General features: G+C 47.2%; 1 protein-coding gene across 3 annotated transcripts in view; it reads right to left on the minus strand.

Annotated features, from left to right (window-relative positions):
- The window catches only part of Myo16 (myosin XVI), a 479,886-nt gene that overhangs the window by 39,058 nt on the left and 421,625 nt on the right, over positions 1-19,203 (minus strand). For all 3 annotated transcript variants that reach the window (XM_087587464.1, XM_087587462.1, NM_138893.2), the window contains one exon: positions 200-358. In XM_087587464.1, the coding sequence (XP_087443590.1) occupies positions 200-358 (159 nt within the window). The remainder of the gene's footprint in view (positions 1-199; positions 359-19,203) is intronic.

Genomic DNA, 19,203 nt, shown 5'->3' on the forward strand with positions numbered 1-19,203 from the left:
GCATCCCATCAGACCTCCGGTCAAACGGTGGGTGAGTTACTCTCTTCTGCCTGAGTGGTAAGATGCTGGCAGTGATGGTTTAGGCTCTATTTCCAGGTACTACGCCTACTTTGTTTTTAACTGTTAAATAGACCTGTCCTCCAAAGTACGCATGGCTTAAACCTTTGGCCCACAGGCTCTTGCATACAGAGAGGCTCACCGTTGGTGACAGGATTTCCATTTTCAGCCGCGACGACACTGGACAGGGAGCTGGAGAGCTGAGTCCCGTGGTTGTTTGCGTTTCTGTCTTGAGTCTCGGAAGCCATTTCTGATGAGCTGGGTTCATCCCGGCTACTCAGGTTCATGTTAGTTTCAAAACCTAAAATGAATTTTAGGAAAGTTTATTCTTACCTAATGAGATGTACATCAGATCTCAGTAAAACACTGGAAGAGACCAATTAATCAAACATTCATTATGCTCAAAACAAATACTCCAAAATCCTTAGTGAAATCTGCAGCTTACATAGCAGTCAATAGAAGTTGTCACGGTACCCTTAAATGCAAGCTGGGAAACGGCACTTGTGATTGGCTATTTCCAAACAACCTAGTCCAAGTTTCTGGTTTGTATCCAAGAGTTTGTTATAAAATTTCCCATAATGAACAGGTAATTATTTTTTGTGCCCAAACTATTTACATAGAGTGCAGCAAGCTCATAGTTCTGAAAAATAAATGCATGTTGAATAAGACTGCAAATCTTGTATTATCTGTTACAATTATGGAAACTAAACTCCAAACACACTAAAATACATTTTCTACATGAAAAACGAAATTCTTAGGGGCATGTAACGTGTTTCTCACCAAGGGGTCTGAGATGTGTGTAAACAGAAGCTATCATCCAATTCTAAGGGGCAAAGGGGAGCTTTGAAAGCTGTGTGGTGCTTGTAAAGCATAGGACCATGTGTATCTGACACAGACTCCCTGTGACTGCTACATGGTGCTTGAGAAGATCTGGAAGGCTCAGAAGTCAGGTACTGTCCCTTATCCCTTCACAGTAACAGTGTAGCTCCATGTTGCGTTTCTCCACATCATCTGCCGCCTGACTCAGTTTCCCATCTGAGTGTGCCCAGGTGCACCCAGGATGAATTCTTGCTTTCCTCGGATCCCTAGTGCTCCTATAACCCTCAGGAAATGCTTGGATTCAACTGAGTTTTCTGTGAGTGTTTTTCTTTCTTGTCAGTGGTTAGTGGATCCTAAGTGTCTTCGAAGTGGAGCCTTTCCAAGTTTTGATGCTAACACATTATTTAAAAGGGGGTGATCAATATAATTTACAATATTAAACCTTGCTTGTAGCAGAACTGGGTACTGTACCTTTGACCCAACCCAGACCCCAGGAAACAGAGGTGCTAGCCTTGCTTTATGGGAAGTGAGTTTAAGTGCCTGGGGATGCAGGAACATGTAACAGACTTCAAATACGCATAGTGTGTAGTCATTTTTACTACCCCAAACATGGTATCTGCTCTTTCCTAAAACTTTTAGACTTGATGGCATTGGGAGAAGAAAGGAAGAGGTCAGGAAGAGAAAGAGAAAAAGAAGTAAGAAGGAAGGAAGAAAAAGGAGTAAGAAGGAGGAAAAGAAGGAAAGAAAGAAGGAAATAAGGGATGAAGGAAAGAGAAAAGAAAGAAGTAGGAAAGAATGAAGGAAGGAGCAAGAAGGAAAGAAGGAAAGAAGGAAAGAAGGAAAGAAGGAAGGAAGGAAAGAAGGTAGGAAAGAAGGAAAGAAGGAAGGAAGAAAAGCAGGAAGGAAGGGAGAAGGAAAGAGAAAAGAAAGAAGGAAGAAAAGAAATCAGAAAGGAAGGAAGAAAGAAGGAAGAAAAGAGGAAAGAAGGAAGGAGGGAGGGAGGAGAGAAGGAGGAAGGAAGGAAGGAAGGAAGGAAGGAAGGAAGGAAGGAAGAAGGGAGAGAGAGTGAGGGAAAGAAGAAGGGCGGGCCAGCGTCCTTAGTCTCTGAAGCTGAAGTGGTACGTAACTTGTGTCTCTCTGTCTCCCTTCTTATCATGCTCACTTCTTGTTCCTGTGCCCAGCACTCACGTGCCACTGTGGGTGGAGACTTTTCCATGGTGCTCTATCTAGACCTATGCTTCAGTTCTGGCTACAGGAGGTATCCTGGGCCTTCAGCATGCTTGCACCCATCCATGTGCATTCACTACTCCCTAACCAGGGCATGGGACAGCTCACCCAAGGCTTCCTACATAGTCTGTTCTGCTCAGAAAGGAAGATGTGTGAGATTTAGAGGTAGAAATTGCTGGCTGAACAGAATAAAGGCAAAATGACTTCCTACTTCGAACCTTGACTGGTCAAGGCCACCTTGTAAAAAGAACAGAGCCGGAGGCATTATGTATATTGTAAACTAACTTCAAAACACATTGCAAAGCTCCAGTAACAAAGTAGTGTGGACCAACACAGAAACGGGCACAGAGACCAAAGAGACAGAACAAGAGTCCAGAAATAGCGCACACAGCTGAATGTCTGCATAGTTGCCAAGAATCCCACTAGGAGCAGGATGGCTGTTTTCATGATGGTGCTGGACAAGTTGGGGGGGGGCATAGACCCCTACTTCTCACCAGTTAAAAACAAACTCATAATGCTTTATTGAATTCTTCCCCACGCATGAAATCTGAAACCATGAAATTACTATAGGAAAGAGTAAGAGGAATACTTTAGGATATTTTCATGGATGGGAGAGGGTAGGACAAGACCCACAGAGCACAAGAAACAGCCAAACAGTCAAATAGGATGATAGCAAACTGATAAGCTTGCACGTAGCAAAGGAGACAGAGAAGTGACCATCGATAGGCTGGGAGAAAGTAATTTGCAAGCCACACATCTGAGGAAGAGTTAAAACACAGAAATATGCCAGGAACTCCCCCCTCCAAAAAAAATCAACTGCAAAAATAACTGGATTCAAAACAGATAGTAGACCTGGACACCTGTCAAGAGAAGACACAGAATAAGAAGATCATACATGAACAAGATCATACATGAACAAGAACATATGTGAAAACATGTTGAACATCACTACTCACCAGGGAAACACAAATCAAACCGGTGCTAACTTCACTGAGAAGAGTGAATGGTGTAGGAAAGACAATGGCAGCTCATAAGCATGTACATACACGGAACCCTTGCATACTGGAACATAAACTCATGAGCATGTACACACATGGAACCCTTGTATACTGGAATGTAAACTCATGAGCATGTGCACACATGGAACCCTTGCATACTGGAAAGTAAACTCATGAGCATGTGCACACACGGAACCCTTGCATACTGGAACGTAAACTCATGAGCATGTGCACACATGGAACCCTTGTATACTGGAACGTAAACTCATGAGCATGTACAAACATGGAACCCTTGCATACTGGAAAGTAAACTCATGAGCATGTGCACACATGGAACCCTTGTATACTGGAATGTAAACTCATGAGCATGTGCACACATGGAACCCTTGCATACTGGAAAGTAAACTCATGAGCATGTGCACACACGGAACCCTTGCATACTGGAAAATAAACTCATGAGCATGTGCACACACGGAACCCTTGCATACTGGAACGTAAACTCATGAGCATGTGCACACATGGAACCCTTACATACTGGAACGTAAACTCATGAGCATGTACAAACATGGAACCCTTGCATACTGGAACGTAAACTGGTATATGAAAAAAGTATGGATATTACTCAGAGTTAGATCTCATGTGACCCAAAAACCTGCCCATGGGAAGTACCCAAATAAATGGATCAGCATGTCAAAGAAACACCTGAATGTCCATGTTCTCTGGGGCATTATTAATAATAGCCACTCTGTAGAGTAAACCTGAGTCTGGAGCAAACAACTGGATGGTTAAAGAAAGTGAAGTATGTTTACAAGAGGGGATGCTACCGGGCAATACAAAAAATAAACTTGGTTGCTTATGGCAATGTGGGTAGAATTGATTGTTAATGTACTAAGCCAGGGCCAGATCTCAGTCATTTGCAGAATCCAAAGACTTCGATTACAGGCGTTGAGAGGAGAGTGATGGTTTTCTAAGGCTGAAGAGCATGTATGGGTTAAGAGAGAAGAGGAAAGTTTGGCCTGAGGGATAATAGTTACAGTTAGGAACGAGACGTTCTGATGTGCGGTCATTTACAGGGCAACTGGAGATAATGATAATAGAGTGTGCATTACAAAAAGCTACAAGAAAGAATTCTTAACTTTAAAGAAACACAATATGTTTGAGGAGATGTATTTAATCGGACTTAAAAATCGCAGGATGGATTAAAAATCCTGGAAGGATCCCTTGGAACCCTGTAAGTGCATGCACTTATCTTTATCAGACAAGACAATTAAAAATGATCACAGTTTCAAATGCCAAGCAGAGGGACTGATGCTCAAATGTCCCTATGAGCCACAAGAGCGTCAACTCTGGTATACAAACACAAACACAGACACCACAGTGGTCTTTGTGGAGTCAGCGTCTACTGGGACATTGACACAAGTAGGAAGCCAGGCTGATTTTCCTGTCTGGCCTCCTCATGGTGGCCAGTGCTAGAGCTAAAGAAATGGTTGCTCAGTTCTCAGTTTGGTCAAGTCGTACAGCTCCTGTATGACACTCAAGCAGGTTCAGCCTCTCAGCTGTCTTAAGACATGGGCATCTATGCATGCGCCTGCATGTGTTTGTGGGTGTCTCCTGCTATTGTTTGTGTCCTTTTGTCCTGCTACTGTCTGCGTGCCTGCTACGTACCAGACACACTAGGTGCTAGAGATTGGAATGAGACCACGTAGTTTTGAAGTTCACCTCCTGGAAAGGGGCTGGATGACCAACCAACAAACGAACACACCCACAGACTGAACATTTTCAGGAGGGCAGCTCTGGATGAATGAGAACCTAAGAACAGCTGCTGGGTCGAGCTGTATCTGCACAGCTAAGCTCTTTTTAGTTAATAGAAAAAGCAGTGGGAAGCTGCAGTCACAGAGATAAACTCTACAACACTTATTGTAAAGATCTCGAAGCAAAAATGGACTAGCTTCTCCCAGGAACCATGTAGCACTCGTCCAGATGAGTCATGAATGTGGAAGCAAAGGAATGGTAAGTGTGGACATTGGTGGGGTGAGAGGCCTGTCACTCGGGTCCCAGAGGCAGCCCAGGAAGGAATGGAGGCCTTACTCTCTGAGGAATGGAAGAACCCACAGGTTTAGGAAAGGCTAAGTGGACACAGGCCAAAAGAAGGATGTGGCTCTATCTGATGGTCAAAGAGACAATCATGCAAGACCCATAAAGCCTTCAGACTCAGTTATTGATGCTAGCCTTCCTGGTAGCTCATTTCTGTCATATAGACTCACTGACCCCATCATCTAAACCTTCATTTTTGTTATTAAGGTTTTAAAATATCCCCCTGCTTCCACTCCGCAGGTTCAGTCGGGGCCGCCATGCGCTCAAACACTTGTCGTATGGGTTGGTCTGCAAACTTCGCATTGCCTGCTGGGTTTGTTTTAATCATAAAAAGCACAGGTCTATTTTAGGGTATCTGTGGACATAAGGGGGGTCCTGGTGCTTCCTTAGTGTGAGCCATCAGGATGCAGAGTCAGCAGGGTAGCTGGATACGCAAGCCTACAACGATCCAAGAGTCTGAGACTCATGGTTGCTCTTGTTGTCAAGGCCAGACAGTACACTAACCCTCCTACAAGAATGTCCCGCTAGTGAGCACTCTGCAGGCCCAGCTCAGAGGGCTCCACTGTGTGCCCAGTCCTCTGCCCTCTTCCCCTGTTCCTGGCCTTCCCTCGTAAGCTCATTTGCAGGTGGAAAGGCTGAGGCGGCTTCTGTCCTTGACCTTATCTTCGATGTTCCATGGTTATGAACCAGGAACCTAGCCTGCAATATGACACTGCAATGGAAGGAATTCCTGACCACAGACTTGCCGCCTCATTGGGGCGACCGTGTTTTTATCAGTGCTAACCATGGAGCTGTGGCTTATGAGTAACACGCCAGTGTCTGCTCAAAAAACACCCTTACTCACTTAACGCCCAAAGAAGTGAAGGCGTCTATGCCCTGACTTGTTGACATTTAGATTCCAGCCCTCTGTGTAGTTCACTTCACTGCATGGGCAGCAGGTTGGTATGGGACCAAACTCTGCATTCCTTACTAAAGGTATTGCCCTTGCCTTGTACTTAAGCACTGACAGAATCACAGCAGAGACAAGCCGCCGTTTCTGTGCCATTGGGTCCGTAGAGTCCTCCCGAGCGCACACAAAGATGCACACTAGGGAAGCTGAGGACTGACCTGGGGCTAAGTCCTCAAGCCTGTTCATGCCTCCGTGCTGGAAGGGTGAGAAAGGCACCAAATGAAGAGGTTGGAGTGTCTTGATGACTAAGGAGAAGGAGAGAGAGGCAAGCAAGGAAAATGCTGTCTCAGAGTTAAAGTTTCCCTGAGACATGTCTGGGGCTGCGCCTTGCATGATGCATGTGTGTGATTCATCCTGTCTTTCTGTTGGGTGCTGGTAAACACTTGACGGTTTGAATACCTACCTATGGGGCTTGAACACTCACTACAGAGGGTATAGGTTCAGAAGACATGAATCACACCAGGATGTGACTCAAAAATAAGGGCTTGGCGTTAATGCTTGGCTATGCATACATTGACTTTTGACCTAGTGCGGGGAGTTCTAGAAAATTCTTCAACATTAACATACAATTCTGTTGTCTTCTCCTTGCTCTTAAATAGTAAAAATAGCATTCTGGGAGAGTGTCTTTCTTGGGAAACTGTACATTAAAAGTGGTTCCCCCGTCCAAGGGGACACTCAGAAGTGTCTGAATTCTTAGTTGGAGATTACAGCTGGGGATGGGGAGCTGTGGCTGGCGTCTGGTAAGTGGAGGCCAGAGATTCAACAAAACTTAAGGTATTCAAAAAGTTTGGCTGCAGACCATGGATCCATTACCTGGCCTAGAATGGAGGGTCCCCAGCCCAAAAGTCCTGCTCTGAAAGGAGGCCATGTTTTCCCAGCTCTGTGTTTTCTAGGTTCATTCCAATTAAGACACCAGTGTCTCATAGCATAGAAAGGATCTTCCAAGACTCTGTCAGCCCCAGATTTTGACCTGCATTCCTACAACCAGAGATCACAGACTTCAAGGAAGAATAAAGCTCTGTGCTCATTCAAGACTCTGTGCCCACCAGGAAGACCTTTCGGGCCAGGTAGCTTCTCCCTAGTCCTTCTCTGGGCCTGGTATATCCCTTCTCTCCAGTTTGCTTGTGTTCTGCCGCCGTCCTCTGGCATGGCAGTGCCTTTAATTCAAATATATCTTCTGATATTTTTACAGTCTCTACATGCCTAGCATGGAGAGGAAACAATACATCATGGAAGAATGAAATAGATGTAGGCAGTGTTGTGCATGCGGAGGCTGAGGCAGTAAGGCTCACTGAATGTTTGAGACCAGCCCTGGCTGCAGAATGAAGATTTTGATTGCTAGGGTTCCACAGTAGGATATTGCAATGTCAAGGGAAAAAAAAGGACACAAAGAAAAAAAAAGGAAGGAAAAAGAAGAGACTAATGAACAGATTGACAACACCTTGTAGAAGCTTCACTTTTTTTTTTTTAAGCACAGCCGCACCTTGCACAGTGGTAAAACAGCTGTGTTCTTGGTAAGAATTCCTAGCAAGCCTGAGTGGCAGCATCATGCCCAGGCGATGGCTGGAAGCTGGCAGGTAGCAAAGGACTGAGTGTCTGTGGCAATGGCATGCCTTGGCGTTTGACATTGCTTATTTCAAATTACAAGGTAAGGACAGTATTGCATTGCACGTTGGAGGTTTCCTCTTACTCAGAACACCACAGCTTCTTACTTTCCACTGAAGCCCAGCATCTTGTAGGAGACACTGACGGGTGTTTGCAGCCAATGCCTTGCCTTGTTCTGCAGTTTCTGTCGTCGTCTCTCTCACCAACAGTAAATATTGATTGTTTTCAAAATATCACTTTATGTTGCTTTAAAAATCTCCTGCTTCGGGGCACTGGGGTCAGTTTGGTGGGAACTGGCATTCTTTGCCTGAGCCCCGTGTGACTCTGGAATTTTGGTGACTGGGAGAGCCAGTTCTTAAACACCTCACAAGGGTGTCATTTCTCAGGCTTCCAGAAGGGGCAGGTGACTCCTCCAGGGCAATGGCCTTCAGGATATCCTTGAGGCTTCTACTAGTGAGTACTGGAGACTTGCATAAGAGCTCCCCAAAACACTTACTGTACGATCCCCAAGAGAACCTGGAAGGCGGGAAAGTGCAGGGGACAGCATCCTTGCACCTCTGCAGGGGGTGCAGAAAGAATGGGAGGGGCCCGAAGGACAGAACTGGTTGTATCAAGAGAAAGAAGCCAGATCTGCTGCAGCTTTGAGGGGGTGGGGTGGGTGGGGTCTGCTGTATCTGGTTCATCTCCAGCCTGGCTTCCTCCAAATGCCTTGTGCAGGAGCTGAGAAGAGGAGCTTGATAAATATTCACCTGGCAAAGCTCACGAGCTTGGAGGTGAGGCTATAAATAGAAAAGCTCTAAGGGTTTAGACTGCTACCCAGGCTGGGCAGCAGGGGGAGGGGCAGGCCGACAAGAGCACCCTCAGCAAGGGGAAGTCCAGAGAAGGAGGCAAAGCTGGAAGATTCTGGATCTGCATGGGGACCTTGGAGGCACTAGCATGCCACCCAAGGACTGGTGTGAGCAGCTGTCCTTGGAGCAGAAGTGTTCATCACAAAGACTTAGGCAAGGAGACTCTCCCCCCAGGCAGGGTGATCCTTAAGAGCCAGCGTGGGACGTGAAGGCCGTGAGGGACACAAGTAAGGTGAACTTACAGAGAGGAAGGAGCAGGCTGGGGTCAGAGAAGGAGTGGGGCTGGACTAGCCAAGAGTCTCAGTTCAGTCAAGGATAACGGGCACCCAACAGGCAGTGGGGTGTTTCTTTAAGAGAAATGATTTAAAATAAATAAATAAATATATACCCGCTGCTAGCTACCTTCGTTACCCGAGATAACCTTGGCTCATGTTTCAGAATCACATGAGCTGGGATCAGGGTTTCAGTAACACTGGAGGGAGCCAAACTGGAGTAGTCTACAGGACTTAATGCAGAGAGTCCTGCCGTGAGGTAGAAAATCCTGAGGATGAGGTTTGAGTTCAGACTCATCCCTCCTGCTGCTACAACTCCTGGGCAACACAACAGGAAAACCCCTCTTGGGAAAGGTCACTCGGCCACTCTGGAAAGGCACACACCACTTGCCCTCTGCCGCTTGGCATTAAGGGACACAGAACACAGAGGGAGGGCCTGGCACCTTCCCCACCCTTCCAGGCTCTTGCTTTTAGGATTGGAGGATTATAGCTCAGTACTGGTAACAAAAGCACACTGATGGTATATGCTAAGACCAGGACGGACCTTCTTTGACCTGAAATTGGCAGTGAGTTTGTATCAGGCTAAGTTTAGCCTGTGTTGCATGGGGGTGCAATCTCCTTTTGACCTCTGCTACGGCCAGTGGTACAGCACTTGCCTGACACGGGCATATGTGTTCAATTCTATCTAGCAATGCACACATGGACCCAGACCCCAACAAATAAAGGTCCAGCTGTGTGATTTCTTTTCTGAAGAGGTTGGCCTTTGTTCTTCGGAAAGCCCACTGCAAGCCTACTCCTTCAGAACTGTAGCTTTTATTTTGTTTTCTTCTTCTTCTTTTTTTAATGAATCAGCACAAAATTAACCTCAAGGGGACAAAGACTCTTCTAGAATAGAGATCTTACTGGGGCCCATTGTTCCTGAGCCTACATACTTTTCCACCTTCAGGTTCCTGCCCCCTGAGGAGTATGGACCTGTGTTCTCTTCAGCCCAGACCCCCACCAGCCAGCCTTTCCTGTCTCTATGTGCAGCCTATGGACTATAACAAGCTTTCTTCACGGCCTTATGGTCTTTCAGAAAGACAGAGTTCGTGGAAAGAGTTCTGTAAAGACAGCAGTTCCCTGGAAGCTCTGACTAGGAGATCTCCCACTTGGAGATACTCAGGAGAGAGGGGCAGGGCATCCCTGAAGGAGAGGTGTGTGTAGGACAAGAAGACAGCAGGGGGGCCTGGAGTCTGCTCTGTGCAGCATTAAGTCTAATCCACCACAAGCACAAACAGCCATGGCTGACCTGTGTGGAAGGGAATTTCAGCAGTGCTGGTCATGGGGATTGAGGAACCCAGCATCTGTCTGTGTAGTGGCTGGGCCAATCAACACCAGGTTGACTGGAAGTACTTCTGCAAGGATGTATTATTTCAGAAACCCAAAAGTACATACAACCCAGCAGCCCGGGAATGGTCAGTATGGGCAAAGCTGAATGGTTCCTTATCATCCCAGCTCTAAGAAGTCTAGGGAGGGTAGCTAGCCAATACAAAATGAACTCAATGGAGTTTTGTAGTGTTCATCTGTGTGTGTGTGTGTGTGTGTGTGGTGTGTATGTGTATAAGTGTGAGTGTGAGTGTGTGTGTATGTGTGTGAGTGTGTGTGTGGTGTGTGTATGTGTGTGAGTGTGTGTGTGGTGTGTGGTGTGTGTATGTGTGTGAGTGTGTGTGTGAGTGGTGTGTATGTGTGTAAGTGTGTGTGTGAGTGTGTGTGTATGTGTGTGAGTATGTGTGTGGTATGTGTATGTGTGTGAGTGTGTGTGTGTGGTGTGTGTATGTGTGTGAGTGTGTGTGTGTGGTGTGTGTATGTGTGTGAGTGTGTGTGTGTGGTGTGTGTATGTATGTGAGTGTGTGTGAGTGTGTGTATCTGTGTGTGTGTGAATCTGTGTGTGTGTGATGTGTGTGTCTGTGTGTGTATGTGTGTGTGTTTGTGTGCATGTGCGTGTGTATGTGTATGTGTGTGTGTTGTCTCGTGGCTCTTTATTTTGCATATATTGATTCATGGTTTTTGTTTTGTGTGTGATTTTTTTTTTAAGAGGAGGGGCATAGAGTTTGGTGGATAGGGAGGATCTGGGAGGAGTTAAAAGTAAGCAAAATATATTGTATAAAAAAGAAAAATTCCATAAACAACCACAAAACCGCATTTGTATACACACACACACACACATACACACACACACACACACACACACACGCACGCACACGTCCATAGCTGGGCTTTGCAGCTCCATTCCCCTGGTGCTCCTCTCTCGGGAAGGAAACTCTTCTGGCTTGCTCACCTCTCGAGCAGAGCAGCAAGGGCAAGGACACCTTCGCAGGGGGGTTGGGCTGGGTGGAAGAGGAATGTTTGCTTGTCCCCACTCGTAACTCCTGCTGCCCACTCTTTGCCAAGCGTGGAGAGATGCATTCCAGGAGAAAACACCCACAGAGGAAGCAGACTGGTATCCCCAATAACGTATGTGCCCAGCCAGGAAGAACATGGGGATGGCAGAGCTAAGGAGTGGCTGTCACGGTAAACAAGGCTCTCAGACCCAGAAAACGCACACAAAATTAAGTCCTGCCAATTTCCTTTGAAATTTAACTAACTATATCATTTTTTTTCCTGTCCTGTTTATTCAAAATTTTCCACGAAAGGGGGAATCCTTGAACCCAGGACCGGCTGTCAGGGATCGTCACTAGCGGATCTTCTAGGCTGCAGTGTCTCTGACAGAGCTGCTAGACTCTCATCCCCTCAGTGTGGATTTTGGATCCAGAAGCCATGAAACGGTGCAGAGTCAGCATGGTGGCAAACCGGACTGCTCGCTTGACGGGGAAAGCGAGGGGAGAGGATAAAGACCTCAACCTTCTGTTGGACGACTATGGCACCAGGTCTAGAGGCAAAGCAAGTGGTGTCAGTCATTTGGCGGAGTGACGCAGGCCAGGGAGAGCCAGCAATGTGAAAGAAGTGAAAGTAAGAGTCAAACTAGAGCGGTGGTGCTGAGGTCTTCTCAAACACCTTGCTAAGAACTCACTGGCTCATGTGCCCACCAAAGTATGACAAAAGGCACCGGCCAGGTCCAACAGAACATGTCTGAAATACTGGACTCCTGCTGCATGAGCACGGAGAGCTCATAAGCCGAGCTCGGATGCCCAGAGCACAGGACACTTGGCGTGGAGGGATCAGTGTTGAGCCTGGGGTCCGGTGGCTGCCACCTGCTCACACTGCACAGCAGCTACTCTGAGGGCGTCAGACAGAAAGTGGAAAACCTCTATGGGGATTTCAGGTCAGATCCCACTCTTACTGGGCTACTGAGACTGCTTTCCCTGACAGCCCTGGCTGGTGGTTCTGTTGTATCTGTGGTTGACAAACAGGCCCTCGATTCCTTGAGTCTCCAAAGTATGACTTCATGGTCCCACACTCAACCACGGCAGTGACTGCCACAGAGAGGATGCTTGCCACCCAGGGATGAGTCTCAAATAGGAAGTTGACAACTGAATCATCTGTGGGCTCACATTTCATCCAGAGCTACCAGAAGGGATCACCAAATGGCCAGTTGGTGCTAGGGTTTCCCTTCCCATGAGGCACCTCGGGGAGTCAACTGTGAAAAAAAAAAACCCAAGAGGGGTAATATGCATCTGAACCTCCCAAACCAGAAATGCTATGAACCCCAGGTTTTCTGGGTGTTGAATACCCAAAGAGAATCCACACACATACATAGCATGAATCCATGCACAATGTTATAAAATGCCATATAAAGTCACCCTTTTCTTAGCTGTCCTCTGAGAGGCTCCGCCCAGCAGCCAATGCAAACACATATGCAAAGTCCCATAGCCAAACATTCAATGGAGTTCTAGGACTCTCATGGAAGAAACAGGGGAAGGATTGGATGATCCAAAGAAGACAGGGACAGTCAACTAATCCGGATCCTTGGAGGCTCCCAGAGACTGAGCCACAAATCAAATTGTGAGCACAGGGCAGATCCAGGCTACCCCCACATTCGTAGAAGATGCACAGCTTGGTCTTCATGAAAGTTTCCCAACAACTGGAGTGAGGGTTGTCACTAACTCTGTTGCCTGCCTGTGGACCCTGCTCTTCTAACTGGGATGCCTTGGTTAGCCTCAGTGGGAGAGGATGTGACTAGTCCTGCAGTGACTTGATGTGCCAGGGTGTGTGGGGGGTGATACTTGGGAGGGGCTCCCCCTTCTCAGAAGATAAGGAGGAGAGGTAGCTTTGAGAAGGGGAGGCTGGGAGGAGAGGGGTTGATATCGGGATGTAAGTGAATAATTGAACGTATCAATGAAAAACCATTACCCGCTTGTAATGTGTACAAGGTACACATAACATACATGGACTTCAGGTTTATGCTGGCTGGGTCCCATGCCCAAGACATGCCATGAGGTATATGTAAGTACTCCAGAATTCAGGAAACTATGTAACGTGTTGTATGTTTATAAGTAACCGGATTTAGAAAGAAAATGAAAGCTAGTTTGGTATGGCCACATGCCTTTAATCTCAGCACTGGAGGCAGAGGCAAGTAGATCTCTGCGAGTTTGAGGCTACACTGTGAGAGCATGTAAATAGCAAGAAAAACAAGTCTGTCCATTCCATGTAGCCTGACGCTGACTTCAAAAAGGAGCACCACACTCGTGGTGTAAATCCTCCCAGCATGAGTCCTCCTCTGGCCTCCAGTCAGAGGGCGGGTCTCCTCTCTCCTTGCCCCTCCAGGATCTGCTAGTCCCACCCACTGTAGCAGGATTGAAAGTTCATAATCGTGTGTGAATTGGTAGATTAATTCAGTGGGTCTGCACAAACACTTCAAGAGGAAAGGGAAGAGGACACTTGGAGTGGAAATTTCACTAGCCTGTAGGCCGAATGGTTTCTGTGAAACACATACGCTATCCCCATGCAACGTGGGGTGTCTCAGGCATCCCTGTTTACAAGGAAAACCCGCTTGCCTCTTGCACCTTGGCGTGGGGAGGTGAGCCAGTGGGTAAAGTGTGGCCGTGCAAGTATGAGGCTCTGACTTCAAATCTCCCATGTAAACAGCAAGGTAAGACAGTGAACTTGGAATCCCAGTGCTCAGAGACAGAGGTGGGATTCACTGGCCAATCTGTGGAGTCGACGAGCTGCAGTGTGAGCAATAGAGAAATATTGGCGTTGATCTCTGGCATACATGAATACATGTACCCCCATATACTAGGGCACACATGCATGGGCTACATGCATGCATCCATACATGTGTGCGTGCACCCACACAGAGAGAGGGGGGAGGGAGGGAGGGAGGGAGGGAGGGAGGGAGAGAGAGAGAGAGAGAGAGAGAGAGAGAGAGAGAGAGAGAGAGAGAGAGAAAACGAACCAAAAATTATATCCGTGCTATTTAAACAGTGCTTTGGAACCAAACAGATCCACATGTGTATTTTGAATGGACAAATCAGACTTGTCCCTCCTCACAGTTCCTCTAGTTCTATTTAAAGTCTCAAGGCGAGCAACAACACCGAGGATGCTGGCTAGTTTAATTTCCAGTTATTATTTTGCCTGAAGTCAACCTGTGATTTTTTTTCCCCCCTTTAAGTCCTGGAAGGAGCTACGTGTCTTGAGGCCATGTCAAAGAATAATTTCATTATCTGTTCGACGAAACGTGTTTTCCAAAGTTGTAACCGAAGGCTCTTAATATGTATTAAATCGCACAGACATGGAGATAGACTCTGATTCCCAGATGGGTCGGATCGGCACGCTTTCTTAATGACCACGATGAAGCAGACGGTTTGGAGATTTCCCAACACCGTGTACAGGCACAAAGCCTTTCCCCTCGTGCCCTCCCTTACCCCTAAATTAGAAAGATGGCTTCAACCTGGGTGAGAGAACAGCAGAGAACCCCCACCAAGGCAATGAAATTAATGCTACTAATTGGGGCTTTCTGTTCTGGTGTGGCACGTAAGCGACCCGGACAGATCTCTGTTAGTGCCGAGGTCACACGGTACAGGCAGACGTGGCGAGGATGCAGGAGGGAACAGTGTGCTGGGGTCAGAAACTGAGCTGGCGTCCCTGCAGATCGGCAACTGTGGGTAGCATGTCTCTGAGGACTGGGGGTGATTTATCTATTACAAATCCCAGGGACTCTATCACCAGATACACATAGAGATAGCTAAATACTAAGGAGAAAGCAAATTCTCAAAAGATTTGTGGAAGATCCAATTTTCCCCACAGCATCTGCTACAGGGCATCGGTTACTTCCCCAAGGAATGTGTGGACAGGATAGTCAGGAGGATCCCAGGGCCACTCTCAGTCAGGGGACTCCTGTATGTCCTGTGTCCCCATTAGACCCGGACTTATGCTGCGTGGCAGGACATGAGGCCTGAGAACTGGAGCCGAGGAAGAGTTATCGGGTCGTGCAGATGTGAGTCTACACATACACCCAGCTGGAGCACTGGCTTGTCTCCACAGGATCATGTGTTTGAACACCAGTCCTCAGGTGGTGCTGTAGTTAGAGAGGGAGAGATGGAGATGGGGCCTTGACGGATGAAGTGGGATGCTGGGAGTTGGGTTCTGAGGGTTATAGCCAAGCTCCACTTCCGGCCCCAGTCTCTGCTCTTTTAATCCCCAACATGTCACCAGGCAGCCTCACACACCTAAGGCACAGCTATGAGCTATAACTCTGCTGTCTTTCCCACAATGACGGAGTTAAGGTAAACCCTATGCCCTTAAGCTGCTTCTTGACACAGGTTTTGTTTCAGCAGTGAGATCTGTTACTTACATGGTTCCCTGCTTGACAGTGACTTCCACTTTCCACCTGGCTACCTCCCTTCTTTCCCCTTCTCACCTTCTCACTCTCTTCTTCCCACATACAGGGGAAATGGCAAAATCAAACGCCCCCACATACATGCTGCCCTCTGAAACACTCCCATGTGTGGACCTGTCTCGGGAGGACTACGGTTGAACCCAAGCCGTGTTTGGAATACGAAAAGTTTCTTTTGGTGGGTTTTTTGGCTTGTTTGTTTGTTTGTTTTTATGGGACACTTGGGTAAGGCCTGAGTTTGCAGATTCCATGGAACATTTTGTGCTGTGTTGTGAATCAGTAGACTCTGCTGCCTGGCCTCACTCCCTGGCTGCGTGTAAGCAGTGTGGGGGAGGAAAGAGAATCCTGCTGTCCTGTGGCCTCTTACCATATTCGAGAACTAACAGAGTACAGGGTATAAGTAAGGAAACTGCAGATCTCAAAAAGAAACCAGGATTTCACAGCTAGGGCCCAAGACAATTTGGCACAATGAAGGGAGGTGAGTGTGGTTTGCTCTAGGAATGAGGCCCTGGACAATGTGATATTGGGTGTGGTCAGCTCTGAGACCATGTGGAATTTTCTAGGCTGCTTGAAGAAATGATAACAGTCAGGCATAGGGAGGTAATTACGCTGGTAAGTAATTATAAGTCAGTCTTGCCTCCCAATGCTTTTGGCACGGTGAGAGCTTAGCTTCAGTCCTTGTGTAGGTAAAGCGCCTTTTGATTCTTTTCTCTTTGTGTGTGCACACAAGTGTGAGAATGAGCACATGCATGCGTGCATATGTGCATGTGTGCATGTCTGCACCAGTGTGTTCGAGTGTGTGCATGCATGTGTGTGCGCGTGTGTGCATGTGTGTGTGCGCGTGTGTGCATGTGTGTGCATGCATGTGTGTGCGTGTGTGTTTGCGTGTATTTGTGTGTATTCATGTTTGTGTGTATGTGGTCCTGCATCTGGGGGCCCTACATCGATGCTGGGAATCACCCTTGATCATTCTTCCATTATTTTCGGTCACAGCGCCTCTCCATCAAGCCCAGGGCTCAATTATTGCTAGGCAGCTCGCTCTATCCAGTGTCCCCCATTTAGAGGTTCCTATGTCTTTAGAGGTTCAAGGTACAGGCGGGCTACCATTCCTGTTAGAGATTTATTTGAGTTACTAGGGTCCTAGCCCCTGTCTTAATTAGAATTTCTAGTGCTGTCCTGAGACACCATTGCTAGAAGGCAAGCTGGGGAAGAAAGAATGTATTTGGTGTATGCTTCTATACCACTGTTTATCATCAAAGGAAGCAGGACAGGGACTCAAACAGGGCAAGACCAGATGCAGAGGCCATGGAGGCGTGCTTCTCACTGGCTTGCTCCTCGTGGCTTGCTCAGCCTGCTTTCTTATGGAACCAAGGACCACCAGCCCAGGGTGAGACCACAAGCGAGATCCCCCCCATACCCCCATCAATCACTAAGAAAATTCTCTACAGCTGGGTCTTCTGGAAACACCTTTCCAACTGAGGTCCCATCTTTTCAGATGACTCTAGCTTGTGCCACGTTGACACGGAACTAGACAGGGCATCCTCACACTTTCTCAGCAAACACTGTAGCTGCTAAGCTGTCTCCCAGGCTTGGTGTGTGGTGGCCTCTTGTCCTGCACGTCATTTCTGACCATTTCTTCACAGAAGGAAATGAAATAACAGACAGTGTGCTATGCATGGACGGTGAAGTGTAGATCACTGGGTGGGGGGTAGGAGTGGGGAGTGGGAAGGTGGTGGTGGCTTTTTTCTCTTGCTTAGGAATTGCTTTGTGATTTGCAGAATGGAGCACCAGACTTCTCCTGAGAGCCTCCTCCAGTGGCACTTTATAATTCCGAGTAGAGGCACACTGCATACAATAGGTGCTTGCTTTAACAGTTGACAGTATAATTTTTTTTTTTTTTTTTTTGCTGGTTATGAAAGGCAGCCCGTCTCTGAAGCTACTGTGTCATTTCCAGAGCGTTAGGTATCAGACTCTTCTGCTGACAGTGCATTCCACGCCTAATGGCTTCTTGGCTGCATTTGGCTTGTTGAAAAAACAATGCCCTATTTATGCCAGGTGCATAGCCCTGGTCTGACTGACAGGCTACTGTAAGTTTACAGACAAGATGAGAAGGCAGTTTCCCTAGGTAATCCATACAATTTAAAGCTAAGGTGTGTTGTTTTGTTTTGTTTTCAATCACACTGAACTTAGTGCCTAACTGTGTAGCCTTCTGCTTGGTTTTGTTCCAAGGTACCACAGAACCATCAAGTGGCGAGATCAACTGGAGATGCCATCATCGGGAATGAGGTGGCTTTAACATGTTCTCACAAATGACCAGCATGGGAGGTCTAGGTTAGCTCTTGGTCTAGTTGTTTCTCACTTTGCTGATTATTGGTGATTGATAACTTCATCTCGACGCCCACACAATATTTAGGAAAAGAGCGAAGTCCCACCCGTCTTCTTCTAGAATGGTGCTACAGATGATATGGGAGCACTGGGGCTATTTTTCTCCTGTCCTGGTCAGGCAGCTGCTGAAGGTCACTGTCTCTCAATCTACATGGTCTTCACGATACTACCCGGCACATGCTGAGGGCTGGTTCGTTGCTCATGTAATTTCTGGGGGTCCTGGATAGACGCCTGACATCTCCTTGTGAAGTGGCCTCTGATGCCCTCATTCTGGAGTCGATCGCCTTTGATGTGCGATTTTCGGTGGGCATGCCATGGTGGGGCTTCAGAGTGCTTCGCTTTTAGTGATAAGCAAAGTTTTAAATACTCAGCTGATGTGTTAGTTTTTCTCTTTGTTGTGACCAAATACCTGGCAGGAAGCCGCTAAAAGGAGATGGAAAGTTTACAATAAAGTCCAGGGGATACAGTCCATCAGAGCAGAGGCATGGTGGCCAGGCCAGTTCCTGTCTATCAGGGCCGTAGGATGCTTCCCTTACATCTTCGTCAGTCAGGAGGCTGAGAACTCTCAGGTTCTTTCTCCTTTTTCTGAGTCCAAAAAACCCAGCCCGTGGGATGGCGCTGCCCACATTCAGGGAGGCTTTCCCCACCTCAATCAAACCTATCTGGAAGTGCACTCACAGGCGCCCCCAGATGCATGCCTCACTATTGCCCCATGTGTTCCTTAATCTAGTTAAATGAGCAATCTAAATTACCCACCATGGGTCCATCCCATGTCAATCTGACATCCAAATACTTCTCTGTCAAGCCATAAAAGTCTCCAGTCACAGTATGGAAGGGAGGTCCAAGACAAAGGAACAGAGGGAGTAAGGTTATCTTGGAATATGGTGGATAGCCCTAGCCTAATCTTCTTGTAGGGTAATCTTGTAGGGTCCAACTGTAGCACGGTGGACTTCGGGATAGGGCTGTACAGGGAAGATGTGATGGTTTGTATATGCTTGGCCCAGAATGTTGTACTGTTGGGAATTGAGGAGTAGGTTTGTCACTGTGGGCGTGGGCTTTAATACCATAGTCCTAGCTGCCTGGGAGCAGTGTTCTGCTAGCAGCCTTCAGATGAAGATGTAGAACTCTCAGCTCC

The sequence above is a fragment of the Rattus norvegicus genome, chromosome 16 (assembly GCF_021556685.1).
Source record: "Rattus norvegicus strain SHRSP/BbbUtx chromosome 16, alternate assembly SHRSP_T2T, whole genome shotgun sequence".
NCBI classification, from domain to species: Eukaryota; Metazoa; Chordata; class Mammalia; order Rodentia; family Muridae; genus Rattus; species Rattus norvegicus.